Here is a 16,805-nt window from a genome sequence, read left to right as displayed (position 1 = left end):
AAAAGCTAGTCCATGCCGGATCTTCAAGGCATCAAGACATGAAGAGGAAGATTCAGTCCAAGCTAGAAGCATTAGCTCACCCTGATATCCAGAGTAATGAAGACTGGCTAGAGTTACTGTTGAGTCGAAGATGACGGCACGTTTGCTGCACTCCACAAATAAACAAGAAGAAAACATAAAAGTAGGGGTCAGTACAAAACAAGGGTACTGAGTAGATATCATCGGCTAACTCAAAATAGAAATTAATATATACCAAGTAATATCATAAAATCCACTATGATACTCAACATGTAGCAATAGCAAGTACTATATCATTAACAATGACCGTCAAGTTCACACATGAGGACTCAAGCATCAATACCATACTCATTTGGGAATTATGTTCATTAGATTGAGTATATTACCATCTTTCAAGATTCATTATCTTTATTTCTCTTGTGTCGGTACGTGACACTCCGCTCCCTCATATTCATTAATCCTCTTGTGTCGGTACGTGACACTCCGCTCCCCTAAATCTATGTGTCGGTTTGTGACACCCGATCCCCTAAATCTACGTGTCAGTTTGTGACACCCGATCCCCTAAATCTACGTGTCGGTTCGTGACACCCGATCCCCTAAATCTACGTGTCGGTTCGTGACACCCGATCCCCTAAATCTACGTGTCGGTTCGTGACAGACATAGATCATGTGAGTATCATGAAATCCAATGTCTCCCCCACACCGAAAAGAGGTGGAATCACCAGCCAAAGCGATTCAATAACATGCTAGCGTATATGGGAATTTAACCCCGCCAGATCCCTATAGTGGCAATATAGGTTCAAAGACTAGGAGATGTATGGAGACCCATACCCGGCAAGCCGGACAGTCTCATCTCATGAGAGTTACGTGAACCTCCACCCTTCCCAAAAGAAGGCATCACCGCTCATAACTAGCCTATCGATGCTCAGTGTAAATTTCCATTACATTCAACTCATACATCATGGAAGCTGACTTCTAGTATGAGGACATCATAGCTCAATAGATGATTTCTCATCTCATCATTTGTATAAGTGTTTTAAACTCAATATTTTTTTATTATAGTGCTCATAGAGACTGGTCTCTTCATTATCTTACACTCTCATTGGTGAGTACGTATTGCTAACATTTACTTAGGCTCATTTGAGATTGCTCTCATCATATACATTAGCCTCACATCATGGTTGTCACAACATTCTTCATTTCATTACGTATATCTTAGGTTCACTTATTTTTGAACGTATGTTAAACTTATGTGTCTATACATACAAGCCATGGGGCTTCATTTATAATTCGTTAAGTGATTCTTATTTTCCTAAGATTATGTAGTACAAGACTTATGTATCTTGTATTTATATATATATATATATATATATATATATATATATATATATATATATATATATATATATATATATATATAAAGATCTAAATTTTTGATCTAAGTAGATGGCATTATCTTTGAATATTTTACTCACGTATGACTTATTTATCATTACGGAGGTTTTGGGCACGGGAACCCAAATCTTTAATTATTTGGATATCATTTATTCTTTTCATTGATTTTATTTCCAACATTTATAACTTTAGAACTCTAAATTAAATCTCAACATTTTCATGACATAATAAATTTTCTATTTTAATTAGAATTCTAAAGTAAATTTCAATCATTTACATGAAAGAATAATTTTCTAATTTAATTAGAATTCTAATTTAAATCTCAATATTTACATAATAGAATTAATTTTCCAACTATAATAAGGATTTTAATTTATCATTATTATTATTATTATTATTTTAATTAAATTCGCTCGAATAGGGAGGTTGTGGGTTCGAACCCCCACAACCCCCTTTATTTTTCACTTATTTTCGCTGGGAATGGAGGCTGTGAGGAGGTGGGTTCGAACCCCCACAGCCTCACCTTTATTCCCTTAATATTTGTACTCCCCCCTTCATCGCTGAGGTTGTGGGTTCGATCCCCACGCCTCGCATCCCCTTTTTATTCTTTTTTTTTTGTTTTTGCGAACTGGGGTCGTGGGTTCGATCCCCCGCCCCAGCATTCCCTTTTAATCCCCCTTTTTTTTATTTTCGCGAACGGGGGTCGTGGGTTCGATCCCTGCCCCCAGCATTCCCTTTTTAATCTTTTTTTTCTTTTCGCGAATGGGGGTCGTGGGTTCAATCCCCGCCCCCAGCATTCCCTTTTTAAATCTTTTTTTTGTTAAGGCAGCTGCAGGGAGGTCCTGGGTTCGATCCCTGCAGGCCTCAAAATGTTTTTTTTAATTCTTTGACATCCAAAAATTTCCAGATTGTTTTTAAACCTATTTCTAAGTTTTTGGAAATTTATTCCACTATTTTTCTGCACTTTTTCATCAAGTTTCACATTAGTTCTTAGGGAGATTTCATGGTTCATTCTATTCACTATGCTTCGTCAAAATGAACATTACATTGTACACCCATTTCACACATAAAATACATGATAAATACACAACTGATACACCCCAAAACAATGCCTAAAACACTTCCCTATAAACACCCATACATCAACTTTTCGGTCATATTTTGATGATCATTATCGTGATTTCCCGCACATAAACACATTCATATTTAATTTAAACACATCATTCATGCAAAAATCTAGCAGCACAACATACTCATCCTACAAATTCGTTGGGGAGCTAAGGACAAGGACGTACGAAGGGGAACAACCTTAGTTTTAAGAATTTTAAGAGACGTTCGAAAGAAAGTACTCTTGGAGAAAGAATTCCATGAGAGAAACCCATACCTTAATCGATGTTCAAACTTTAATGTTGCTGCCCGGAAAACTCCTCCAAACCACTCCCAATTTACTTCAACGTACACCTCACTCGATGAACCTCTCTTAGCCTTGACGTTTTGATTACTTTTTTTTTAAAAGACTTAATTTTTTTTGTGAGTTCTTCAAGCATGAAGAACTGTTGATATTTTGGCAGAAATAATGTGAGAAAGATGGAGAACGTGAGAGAGAGAGAGTTATTAAGCGTGTGAGAAAGAAAGGACTAATAGGGTTAGGCGACTAAATTCAAGAATTAGTCAAATAGAATTTAAAATAAATAAATAAAAATCTGATTTATTTTAATTAATACGTGAAAGGACCATTATGCCCTTAAATACCTATTTATTCTTATTTACTTAATTAATATATACATATATTATTTTTTTGGATCGTTACATTATCCCCCCCTTAGGAACATTCGTCCCCCAATGACACTACCATTACGCAACATAATGCCAATCATATCATAACTTAATTGCTATGTACAATCAGCCAATAGCAACAAAATACGAAGAGATAAAGAACTATAGCCTTACGAGTAGGAAGTCTAACCTCATACTAGTGCATACACACCACGCACAGTCAAATACATGAAAGACTAATTAAGGCTACTCACCTGTGACTTCACCATAAGTGTCTTCCTCTGCACCCCTAGACTTGAGTGCAAAGAGTCGTCGCCTCCTTGGAGCCTCTTCACTTGGACCGTTAGACTGAACTCTCTCCTTCCCTTGTTCTTAACTTCTCCTAATAGGACAATCCTTCACCATGTGACCCGGTTTGCCACAACTATAACAAGCATTAGTGCCCCTCATACACTCTCCTCCATGTAGTTTGCCATACTTCCTGCAAGGTGGTCTCTCCTGAGGTGTATCTACTTCATTGTTTCTCTCAACTCTGGACTCAGAATTTCTATCATGGCGACCCTTGGATGAACTTGACCCCCCTTGGTGGGAGAGTCCCTTCTTAAACCTGGGCTTATCCCTAATTTCAGTACTATTCTTCCTTGAAAAATTCGCATCAGTTTGCCTTGACTTGTTACCCACCATAGTTTGTTTCCTCTTTCTGCTATCCTCCACTTGCTGGACATGGACCATAAGTCTGGAAAGGTCCATGTTGTCATGCAGCATAGCTTCCCTACACTCTTCTTCGAGATCTTCAGCAATTCCTGTCAAGAATCTACTCATCTCGTCTCTGCTGTTAGACACAAGAGAAGTGGCATACCTTGATAGTTTCAAAAACTTCAGGGAATACTCTCTGACCGTCATAGATCTTTGTTTAAGGTTGATGAACTCCTCAGCCTTGGCCTCCTTCATATCTCTAGGGAAAAACCTTTCCAAAAATGCTGTCTTGAACAGCTCCCATGTGATTGGCACTTCAACTAGAACACGACTATCTTGCCACATTTTGCACCAAGTCTGTGCAACATCTTTGAGCTGGTAGGAAGCCAGCTCAACCTTCTCAATATCAATGGCCCCCATGGACACCAAGATCTTATACAACTCGTCTATAAATTCCTGAGGATCTTCTAAAGTCTTAGCCGCTGTGAAAATTTGAGGATTCATCCTTGTGAAATCTCGCAGTCTTTCAGGCATGCTGCGAACCGGTGGGTTCTCCCTCTGAACATTCTCTCGGCTGACTTGGGCAGTCATAGCCTGAGCCTGCATCGTGATGGCCTGTGCCATCTGGGCTAGAGATGCCATCACCTCAGCACCAGTCAATCTAGCTGGGTTAACTGGCATGTCCACTCCTTCAGCTGGAGCCTGGGGTGGATTTTGATTACCCCTAGCTGCTGCTACTCCCGTCCTCAGACCCTTAGTTCTCCAAGTGTTCATTCTCTGAAAACAACAAGGATTGATGTTAGACACGTTCATAACACCGAGAATTCAAACAATAGGAAAAGCACGATAAGATCAGAAGAAGGGAAATTTTTCCTATGTATCATGCAGTCTCTAATCCAGGATAGTGGTGCACTTCACTACCATGACTTAGAAACTACTCAATGTGGTTGATGTGCACTCATTATTCTAGGAATTTAACCTGGCTCTGATACCAACTTTGTCAGGACCGGAATCTAGACCCCAGACGAGACCGGCGTCGTTAACCTCTCAAAGGTCGCCAACAAGACTACTTACGTCATTCTTACTTTACATAGGTTAATTTTAGCGGAAAAATTTGAAATTTTTTTATTCTTTAATCATAATTGCTAAACATTCTTAATATTTCGTAATCGTTCATCATCAACCATCTAACATTTAAGAGATAAGCAACTGAAAGAAATAATTCATTAAGTATTAATTGTATATCGGCCAAAATAGCACCTATACAAAGTCTGAACCACAACAGGAGAGAAACGCTAGTGGAACATGCTCCACTAGCTCAACTTTAAAACTACGCTGGAATGTAAAACAGTAGCATCCTCGAAAGCATGAGGACCTACCAAACTCTGGATGAATGCTGACGTCCGGATAGCTGCAACAACGAACCTGTAGCTCTACCGTCCACCTGTGCCTGCACCTAAAAGTAGATATTTGTATGGAATTAGTACACACTTGTACTAAGTATGGGTATATGCAAGCACACACCAAGGACATGCATGAGGAAGAATAGCTCTTTCCTAACAACATGATGTTTGAAGGTCAAGTCAGTGGACTTGCTAAATTGAGATTGAGAAAGTTATGCCATGAGAGTGACATGAATCATTATAATCACCGTACTACACACAACACATAACATCTTCATATAGCACATAACATATAACACGTAGTTTTTTTCATATTATTCATTCATATGCCATGAGACCTTATTATCATAGACTTAACCTTAAGACTTTCCAAAATGAGGGCTCAACATATGGGACCTCAGCTAGGGAGCCTTCTTTAGCAAACACAGAGTCTGCTTCATTCATTCATACGTATCTCATTTCAATTCATTCATAGGCCAGTGCGAACACCAGCTATACCTAGGATGTAGTTTAAGACTTTCATCGGGTTTTCTGTGCAATGATCAAGAATAACCTAATGTCATTACCTGAATCTAGCTCACCTCTTTATTATCCTATCCTAACACTTTCGGTATCATTCATTTCTTCATATGATTCGTTTGAGGCTGGCCTCATTCATTCATTGGGAACTTTAACTTTAACCGACATAGATTATGTGAGCATCATGAAATCCAGTGTCTCCCCCACACTGAAAAGAGGTGGAATCACCGGCCAAAGCGATTCAATAACATGCTAGCGTATATGGGAATTTAACCCCGCCAGATCCCTATAGTGGAAATATAGGTTCAAAGACTAGGAGATGTATGGAGACCCATACCTGGAAATCCGGACAGTCTAATCTCATGAGAGTTACGTGAACCTCCGCCCTTCCCGAAAGAAGGCATCACCGCTCATAGCTAGCCTATCAGTGCTCAGTATAATGTTCCATTACATTCAACTCATACATCATGGAAGTTGACTTCTAGTATGAGGACATCATAGCTCAATAGATGTTTCTCATCTCATCATTTTATTAAGTGTTTTAAACTCAATATTTTTTTATTATAGTGATCATAGAGACTGGTCTCTTCATTATCTTACACTCTCATTGTTGAGTACGTATTGGTAACATTTACTTAGGCTCATTTGAGATTGCTCTCATCATATACTTTAGCCTCACATCATGGTTGTCACCACATTTTTCATTTCATTACGTAGGTTCACTTATTTTTGAACGTATGTTAAATTTATGTGTCTATACATACAAGCCATGGGGCTTCATTTATAATTTCTTAAGTGATTCTTATTTTCCTAAGATTATGTATTACAAGACTTATGTATCTTTGTGTATATATATATATATATATATATATATAAAGATATAAATTTTTGATCTAAGTAGATGTCATTATCCTGGAATATTTTACTCACGTATTACTTATGTATCAATACGGAGGTTTTGGGCATGGGAACCCAAATCTTTAGTTATTTGGATATCATTTATTTTTTTCATTGATTTTATTTCCAACATTTATAACTTTAGAACTCTAAATTAAATCTCAACATCTTCATGACATAATAAATTTTCTATTTTAATTGGAATTCTAAAGTAAATTTCAATCATTTACATGAAAGAATAATTTTCTAATTTAATTAGAATTCTAATTTAAATCTCAATATTTACATAAGTGAATTAATTTTCAAACTTTAATAAGGATTTTAATTTATCATTATTATTATTTTTTTATTTTTTTAATTAAATTCGCTTGAATAGGGAGGTTGTGGGTTCGAACCCCCACAGCCCCCTTTATTTTTCACTTATTTTCGCTGGGAATGGAGGCTGTGAGGTGGTGGGTTCGAACCCCCACAGCCTCACCTTTATTCCCTTAATATTTATACTCCCCCCTTCATCGCTGAGGTCGTGGGTTCGATCCCCACGCCTCGCATTCCCCTTTTTATTCTTTTTTTGTTTTTGCGAACTGGGGTCGTGGGTTCGATCCCCCGCCCCAGCATTCCCTTTTAATCCCCCTTTTTTTTCTTTTCGCGAACGGGGGTCGTGGGTTCGATCCCCGCCCCCCGCATTCCCTTTTTAATCTTTTTTTTCTTTTCGCGAATGGGGGTCGTGGGTTCGATCCCCGCCCCCAGCATTCCCTTTTTAAATCTTTTTTTTTTGTTAAGGTAGCTGCAGGGAGGTCCTGGGTTCGATCCCTGCAGGCCTCAAAACGTTTTTTTTAAATTCTTTGACATCCGAAAATTTCCAGATTCTTTTTAAACCTATTTCTATGTTTTTGGAAATTTATTCCACTATTTTTCTGCACTTTTTCATCAAGTTTTACATTAGTTCTTAGGGAGATTTCATGGTTCATTCAATTCACTATGCTTCGTCAAAATGAACATCACATTGTACACTCATTTCACACATAAAATACATGATAAATACACAATTTATACACCCCAAAACAATGCATAAAACACTGCCCTATACACACCCATACATCAACTTTTCTAGTCATATTTTGATGATCATTATCGTGATTTCCCGCACTTAAACACATTCATATTTAATTTAAACACATCATTCATGCAAAAATCTAGCAGCACAACATACCTATCCTACAAATTCGTTAGGGAGCTAAGGACAAGGACATACGAAGGGGAACAACCTTAGTTTCAAGAGTTTTAAGAGACGTTCGAAAGAAAGTACTCTTGGAGAAAGAATTCCATGAGAGAAACCCATACCTTAATCGATGTTCAATCTTTGATGTTGCTGCCGGGAAAACTCCTCCAAACCACTCCCAATTCACTTCAACGTACACCTCACTCGACGAAGCTCTCTTAGCCTTGACGTTTTGATTACTTTTTTTTTCTTTTACTTAATTTTTTTTGGGAGTTCTTCAAGCATGAAGAACTGTTGATATTTTGGCAGAAATAATGTGAGAAAGATGGAGAACGTGAGAGAGAGAGTTATTAAGCGTGTGAGAGAGAGAGAAAGGACTGATAGGGTTAGGAGACTAAATTCAAGAATTAGTCAAATAGAATTTAAAATAAATAAATAAAAATCTGGTTTATTTTAATTAATACGCAAAAGGACCATTATGCCCTTAAATACCTATTTATTATTATTTACTTAATTTATATATATATATATATATATATATATATATATATATATATATATATATATATATATATATATATATATATATTATTTTTTGGATCGTTACAAATAAAATCATATGAGCTAAATGTGGAGTCTGGTGTATACGCCCCATCGAGAGGACCCAATATACCCTTCCAAAGGTATAAATTCATGCTAGTGTGATCACTAAATTGATTGCCCATAGAGGGGACTTACAACCTACTTGGCTAGTAGTTTTGGGACTAATTGGGTACGCTGAGTCCTAGTCCAACTCAATATTATGCTACTCCTATTGATTTATGTAGTTAATTGATTTATCTGAATTTTCTGTAATTATTGAATATCATAAAACTGAACATGAAAACTTAGAATGCACCATTGAATATGATAACGATGCATTAAAAACTGAGTCATGTATAATTAAATAACTTAAATATCTTACCTAGCATGTGTAATTGAAGAACTAAAGAAATACAAAGCTAGGGTTCGAAAATTCATGCGATAAACTGAATAATAACTTTACAATTTGATTTACAACATATATTTAGTAAATTCATGAAATTATATCAAAGTTCTAAAAACCCTAGGTTTAATCATGATAAGAGAATCTAGAACTGACTGAAAACTATGGCACCAATGGGTGAAAGGAACCCACTGGTAAAATTCCACATCTCTGGTGATGAAATTCACGGAGAAACACTTTGATTTCTGGGCTGGAACCTTGTTGCGTTCTTGAACTATGGTTCTTAACCTAATTCTCCTCTTTTGCTTCTAATTTTCTAAGTTTTGATTAATGATTTGGCTTAGGGTAAGTTTTAGTTATGTTTCTAGTCTTAAACTGACTTAAATCTAATGATTTAGGGTCAAAATGACATATCTTAGGATTTAAACAAAGTAGGAAAAGACCAAAAGACCTTTGGGTTAATTGCTGTTGGACCAAACGATGACCTGTGCAGACGGTCCTTCAATCAATTGACGGTCTGTCGTTTGGTCTGTAGGTTGGTCCTGTTTAACAGACCTTTACTAAAATGTGCATAAATGTTTACGCGAAGGTTTGATTTTAGCAAGGTCGGTGGACATGGAAAGCCAGTTAAATTATCTATTTTTTGTAGGTCAAGCGACACCTAATTAATTTTGTGCTAAGATTCATGACCATCTTAAGTTGACTTATCTGCATTTTCCCCCTAACTTTCTGCTATTTCTCACCTACAGTCAGAACTACGGACTGTAGGTCGAATGACGGTCCATGTTAGTCAAGATGGCTCTTGACAGAGAGTGGTAAATGGAGTGTTGATCGACGGACTTAGACTACGGACCGTGGTCTAACCTATGGATAATAAGTCCGTCCGTCGTTCGACACTTAGTCAAATTTTCTGGATTGAGATTTTGTGGATTTTTTACTCTATCGACGGATGTGCAGGACGGTCCGTGGGTCATGTTACGGTCCATCGATGGCCACCGTCTTTTGCACCTGTAGATTTTCTGAAAAACTGTTTTTTGGTCTGTTTTGGATACGCGGTGTTAAAAACTCTGTTATCAAGGGTTGGGGCTCCACGCCACCCACAAGCCCTAGGTCTTCTGCCAGTCTAGTTTTCCTCCGGTAGCTTCATTTGAGTTTGTTAAAGTGTACCTTTACTCTTTTTCAATTCTAACTAATCTAAGCTACTTCTAAATACCAAAAATCAGTCCTAGCATGATCATAACCTTGAATTCATAGTTCAAATCCAAGGTAGAATAGAGAATATGTTTTAAGAATTCTTTAAAACGTTCTAAGAATGTGTTTTTGAGGAGTCTTCCGCAACTTCTAGTAACTTCTTTTAAGACTCAATCAAGTTAGTATAAAAGTGAAGAGTATGTATTCAAGAGTTTACAATATCACCTAGATCCTTCATATCATGAAATATAACTTTTAATTCATAACTCACATTCAAGAGAGAGTTAACAGTAGAGTTTAAGAAAGTCTTGAAGTTCAATTCTGAATTCTTTGAGATCCATCATTTATTTGAACTATGTTTTTGAGGAAGTAAGTAAGTTAATGATAAGATTCATATACATCAGTTCCATCTAGTTACTTAGAACTTCGAGTTGAGTCAAGTTATTCAGGCCCATAATTCTGCATGAACCCTATAAGTCGAGCAATCTTGAGTTGAGAAGTATCTTTGAGTTCTCGAGTTGAGTAGTTCATGACCATTTCTGCATGAACCCTCAAAGCTAAAAAATCATGAAATCATCACCTGAGATCATCAACATTGAATCTATACTTCAATTCAAGGAAGGTTAAGCGTCAAGTCTAGAAGTTAAGAAACAAGTCAACGTAAAGTTATAAAGTTTTCTAAAGTTTTTCACAAACATCTTCAATTTTTTTAAAGACTCACAGTTCAAGTCAAGAAAGAGTAAAGAGTTGAGTTAAATTCTCAAAATCTATAAGGGAACTAAGTATTCCCTAAGAGTTAAGTTTCAAGTTAATCAAAGAGTAAAAGTTGAGTTCATTTCTCAAAAGTTATAAGAAAAATGTTTTCACATTTAAGTTAAAAGGAAACTAAAAGTTCCAAAAGAGTTTTGAATTAAAAAGGGAACATTGATTCCAAAAAGGAGTTTTCGTTAAAACTAAAGGGGTTCATCAAATTATCTCAACCCAAAGAAATGAAAGTTTTATTAAATGTATGAAATAAAGTATGTTTTAGAAGTAGTATTGAGCATCGATGTGGGGATGAGAGTTCATATTAACTCAAGTCTCCATGTACACAATAAAGAAATCATGGGAATTGACGTATCATACTTTTTAGATTATCACATAAGTTTATCTAATGGATCAAATAAGCAAAGTAAGGTCTTATATTGATAGCAATGTATTGGAGAGTTCTGGCAGCGTGGGAAGCCGCTGTATTACCACTTAGGTTCATAGAGGTGGTTGTCAGTTAGAGAAACTCCAATAATATTAGTTACATGATTCCTCAAGGGGTTTTGCTTAGTATGAATGGGGGTATGAGATTTCATTCATGCATTGCACATGTAGACTTTGAGAGGGAGCATGATATGTTTTTATGATATTATTATCTTGAGTTATCACCATATTTTAAATAACTTTTCTTTATATTGCACTTTTTTTTAAACTTCTTTATATCGAAATAAATTTAGTTAAGTATCAAAAGTTAAGTAAATTGAGTTGAGTATCCATGGTCAAGTATCATATCTTTGAGTTTAGTATTTAATATCTCAGTTGATTATCTTATTCTTGAGTATTCCTTGAGTTTCAAGTTTGAGAAAAGGTAAGTATGTTTCCATGTTTTGTTAAAGTATCAAACTTATTTTATGCTTTAGAATTCCCCTTACATACTCGTATATTCCACGTACTAAGCCAATTAGCCTGCATCTTTTGATGATGCAGGAACATGTATACATGATCATCAATAGGAACTTCGTTGATAAATCTGAGAATTCGAGTTAGCTATGGTGAGTCTCCTTGCTTCTGGAGGATTTCATTTACTTTTAAGTTTAGTTAGGAGGTCGTGAGTCTTGTCTCGACTTCTATCTTTTTTAGTTAGAGGCTTCATAGTTAGTCAGTTTAGCTAAGAAGTCTGTATTACTTATTTATTTTATTAAATGTTTTAAAGACTAAAGTTTCCTATTTATGGAGAGTTGAATATGTTAATTTCTTTATTCAAAGTTTTCATTTGATTTAAAGCATGGTAATTGAATTTCATGATTTTTAATATATATCAAGATTTTGCATGCTTAAGTTAGTCTTCCGCTTGTAGTCAGCCAGGATGAAGGTTTCCTTGGGGACCAACAATGGTCTTCGAGTGTGGCCATGTCAAGGGTGTATGCTCCGGGGTGACAAAATATCTCTGTTGGAGTTTTTATGAATGAAAACCATCATTCTAAGCTATGTAATTATACAACATCTCACCCACGCTACGAGAATTGTGCTATACTTTGTTAACGTATAATATCTCTCAACCAAGTGGATCCATTAATCTATGCTAAAAAACATTAATGAATCATCTAAAAAATATAAATGACCATTTCTACCCATGTTGTCTAGACAGTTTATGGGGGTTGTGAGTTGTATGAACTCTCCCTATCTCGGTGCTCAATACTACTTTCAAAATATACTAGCTCATATGTATAAAAACAGAACTTCTTTGGGGTTTCGAGATCATTACTCAAAAATATATCTCTTAAAAGAGATGTTACTCAAACTGCTCAAAACTCTTTTGGAAATCTCAATTTCCTCTCATATTAAGTGTGAAAGCAATTACTTTGGAAATACATAGTTCCCACATATCATTTTAAAGAAAATGAACTCAACTCTGCTCTTTCTTAAAACATTTCAAAAATTATATCTTAATTTGATCATTTTTTACTTGGGAAGTCATACAACATAAACATTAACAGTATATCTAGATACCATATTTCTCCAATATTGATGGCATATTCGATTATCATACTAATCATGTTTTTAGAAAACTTTTTTTCCAAAGCTCATCTTTACTTTCTCAAACTATGTTTAAGAACTCAAGTATTAACTTTAAGAAGATTTTTAAAATTTGTAACTCCAATCATAGAGTTCATATGGAATTATGAACATGAAAGACTCAATGCAGGGATCTCAATAGTAATGAGGAACCTCACTACTCAGAACTCAAGACTCAATAATTCTACTCAACTCTAGACTGCTCGACTCATAGGGTTCATGTAGAATTATGGGCATGAACTACTCAACTGAAAGACTTCATGGCTAAAATGTAATAGTTCCATAATTAGGAATATAATCTCAAAAATGGGTTAGGAACTCAATACTCAAGACTTAGAACTTGAAGATACTCTTCCTCTCAAATATACTTAACTTTTGGAGTTCATGTAGAATTTATGGGCATGAATGAATCGACTCAAGGGTATACATAATAATATGGAACTCATGTATACAAATATTCTTATTCTCATACTTACTCAAAACTTAGTTCAAATCGACAATTGATCTCAAAGGATTCACAATTGAACTCAAAGACTTACCTATTGCAATGGTTGTTGATCGATTGTCATAGCACTGATATAGCAACAATTTCATGTGTTGCATAAGTTCAATGACTCTATTAAGACATTGTATCTATCAAACCGTTGCAATAATATTGGACCCATCGCCAAAGATTGGTGTAGTGCAACAAATTTTTACAACCGTTTCAATAGATTGGCATTGGCAACGATTTGTATTTCTATTGTTATGGTTGTTATTTTTCTCTTTATTTTTCCCAAAATTTCACTATACCGCCGAATGGATCTACAAATTTTTTCTTCTCCCAAAATAATAAAACTCACATTAAGAAAAATCATCGTCTAACACAAAATTGCGGGTCTCAAAATCATTGAGAACTCACATGACTCAAAATAGTTTAGCAGAATCATCTTTAGTTCAGCAAAGAGACCTTCAGTTTACTGCTCCAAGTCGTTGTTGTCGCTGATTTTTCACTGTTCCAATCTCTTCTTAAGTTCACTGCAATTTTCGCTGTTCCAAGCCCTAAAATATTTGGTGTGTTTATTCTGATTTTACCAGAGCTCCAAAAATTGCTATAAGACTTCATAAAGCTCTAATTAAAGTTTATCTTCTTATTTTTGTTGAGGGTATGATCTTCTGATTTCTTCATAATCCTTCAAATTATTTAGATTGTGCATATTTATGAATCAAATATGAATGTACAATAAGTTCATCAATCTTTTTTTTAATTGTCTAATTTGTGCATAGCCTTATATCTTTACAATAAGTTGTCAATCAACTAGTACTTTTTATGAGTTGTATCCTATTGACTGATGTTTTATCTGTAAGTTTTTCAATCAATTACGATTGTGTATTCTTTTGAGTTTTGCAGCTGTGTGTATTTATTTTACTAATTAATGTTCAAACATACATATATCAACATGAATCCATATAAAGTAGAGTAATGCAAGTGTTACGACCTCATTTGTAGTTTTGTAGGTTAACACACAATTGTGATTCAAGTTGATGGACGACATAATTTTGCCTTTCCGGTATCAGAATGGACTTTTGATCAGTTTATCAAAATATTTGAAATGTACTCTGACTAAGTGGCAGTCTAGATGGGATTTCTCTTGTCCTATCCCTATATTATTATTTGGATGTCTTCTTTCTGTAAATATGAAAAAAAAAAACAATTTTCTCCAATGTATATCATAAATAAGTAGAAAACCGTCTATTACAAAATGACTTCGATAAGAAGAATATAATTTTATGAAATAACTTAAATAGCTAATGGCCACATCAAATTGAATTCATAATACTTAAGGAACATCTCAATGTGGTACTACATGCTCACATAATCATAATACAACATTCATACCAAAATGAGTATCAATCATCTTGATTATTGTGGTTAAAAATACATCCTTTAATGCTTCGAGCCCTGATTCTAAAGGATGAAATTTTTAGTTTATTAATTTTCATCTTTTTCTTACATTTGGTAAATGTCTCGTAGAGAAATATCTTGTATTTAGTAAGTGTAGTTGCATGCACCACTAGCATATATTTTTCATCACACTGTGTATCTTTAAATCAACGTTTGGAATTTCTGTAGTGATTTGGCCTCCCTAGTTTCAGCTAGACAACTAGCATAGAGTCCAACTAAAGAATTTAGTTGTCCAAACTGCTATTCACAACACCAGGAAACTCCAAAAAAAATGACATAATGTACATACATATAGAACAAATCAATGCACAACTTCAAGGTCTAAATCAAGGGTTAACACTTGATGCTAAAATGCTAAGAGTCCATGCTCGTTTGCCCAGAGATGTGGTTTCTCAACTAATCAATCATCTGTCTTCTTTAGTAACAATCAAGGTCAATACTTTTTTCTTCCTTTTCCTCCTCTTCTTATTTTTCTCTCCTTGTTTATTTTTCTTTCTTATACTCGATTTCAAGCAACTGAGTGATCATAATTTGAGTCCGTGTATCGGAAGCTTAAATCTATATACAAAAACATATTCTTCTATGAAACTAACAACAACATATTCAAATAATAATAATATGCTACTGAAAGGAGGTAGTGCTCAAAAACAACCTCCTAATAATTATATTCCATATAGCTATCTACCTGTATGGAATTGGCAACAATCTTTACAATATGATGAGCACTAGTAATAACACATTGGTAAATTCAAACCTTTACAAAATGGGATAACATAGGCTATTCCCCGAGGTTTTCCAAGTCATGTTTTGGAGTGAGGGTTTTTGATTCGGTGCCAATTGTTTAAGGTCAAGTGGCACAAAATCAATTCTGTATGTTTGGATTTAATATTATCTTATGTTTTCACTTCATTTGTATTTGCTTGTACAATGTCAGTATTATCTTGTGATTGCACTTCATTTGTATTTACTTGCACAATGTAAATGGTTGTTGGACTTGTTGTTCCAACATTCTTCATTTCTCACCCTCCAAAAGTGGTATATAATTTTTGTTGTGATTATCTATAGAAATGCTTTTGCTGATATTGTATATTCTATGATCAGCCCCATTATCTTCATCCTATTCCTCTTCCACATGTGTACATGATCACATATAGGCACATATATCCTCTTAAAAAAGTCTTAGTTATACTCTCTTAATTTTCTAAGGCTTTCGATTATCATTGTTGTGACTCTCTAGGTGACCGTAGTGGTAATATCATCGACTTCATTTTGTATTGCTTCACCTTATTTATATAAATATTTCATGTCTTTTTGGTAATCTACACTAATGTGCTATTGAAATTTTTAGCTTAAATGATCTGAAGAGATGGGGTTGTGAATAAATATATATATATATATATATATATATATATATATATTTATATTTAGCAGTTACAAGTACATATCATTATACACATTATAAACATCTTCTTCCCTTCAAAACAGAGAATTTAACTTTCAAATTACCAATAATAATAAAGAAACAACAATTATTTTAGAAATACATTGTTTAGGTTTTATCATTGTGGAGATAGATAGGTGAAAAATGTTAGAAATTTGAATGTGTCATTCAAAACAACATTGATATGCCATTGCAAACAAAAGTAGTACGTCTCTTGAATATCATATCTATGCTACATTTCACTGATTTATTCAAAGGACATTAAACTTTTCTTACTTGATATCAAAATGATATATTGGTGCACTGTATGACATCATTTATGCTTTTTTGTAGGTGTTAAAAATGAAGAAAGGAAAAGATGGCAGTGATAATGATCTTGATCTAACTTGAGAAGATATTTGAATTATTAATTGATGTTCTCATATTCGTTTTGCTATCAAACATTTTGGTAATGTAGAAACTCTTGGATCTTGTAAAACTTAATTAATCATTTGAGT

General features: G+C 34.8%; 1 protein-coding gene across 1 annotated transcript; it reads right to left on the bottom strand.

The window, feature by feature from the left end:
• Window positions 1-3,561: 3,561 nt before the first annotated feature.
• On the bottom strand, window positions 3,562-4,659 carry LOC138340417 (uncharacterized). Its single transcript, XM_069292141.1, has one exon. It carries the CDS (start codon window positions 4,657-4,659, stop codon window positions 3,562-3,564), a length of 1,098 nt encoding a protein of 365 aa, XP_069148242.1.
• Window positions 4,660-16,805: the final 12,146 nt, after the last annotated feature.

This window comes from Solanum lycopersicum, chromosome 12, assembly GCF_036512215.1.
Source record: "Solanum lycopersicum chromosome 12, SLM_r2.1".
Lineage (NCBI taxonomy): Eukaryota > Viridiplantae > Streptophyta > Magnoliopsida > Solanales > Solanaceae > Solanum > Solanum lycopersicum.
This window is presented reverse-complemented; position numbering and strand designations above follow the sequence as displayed.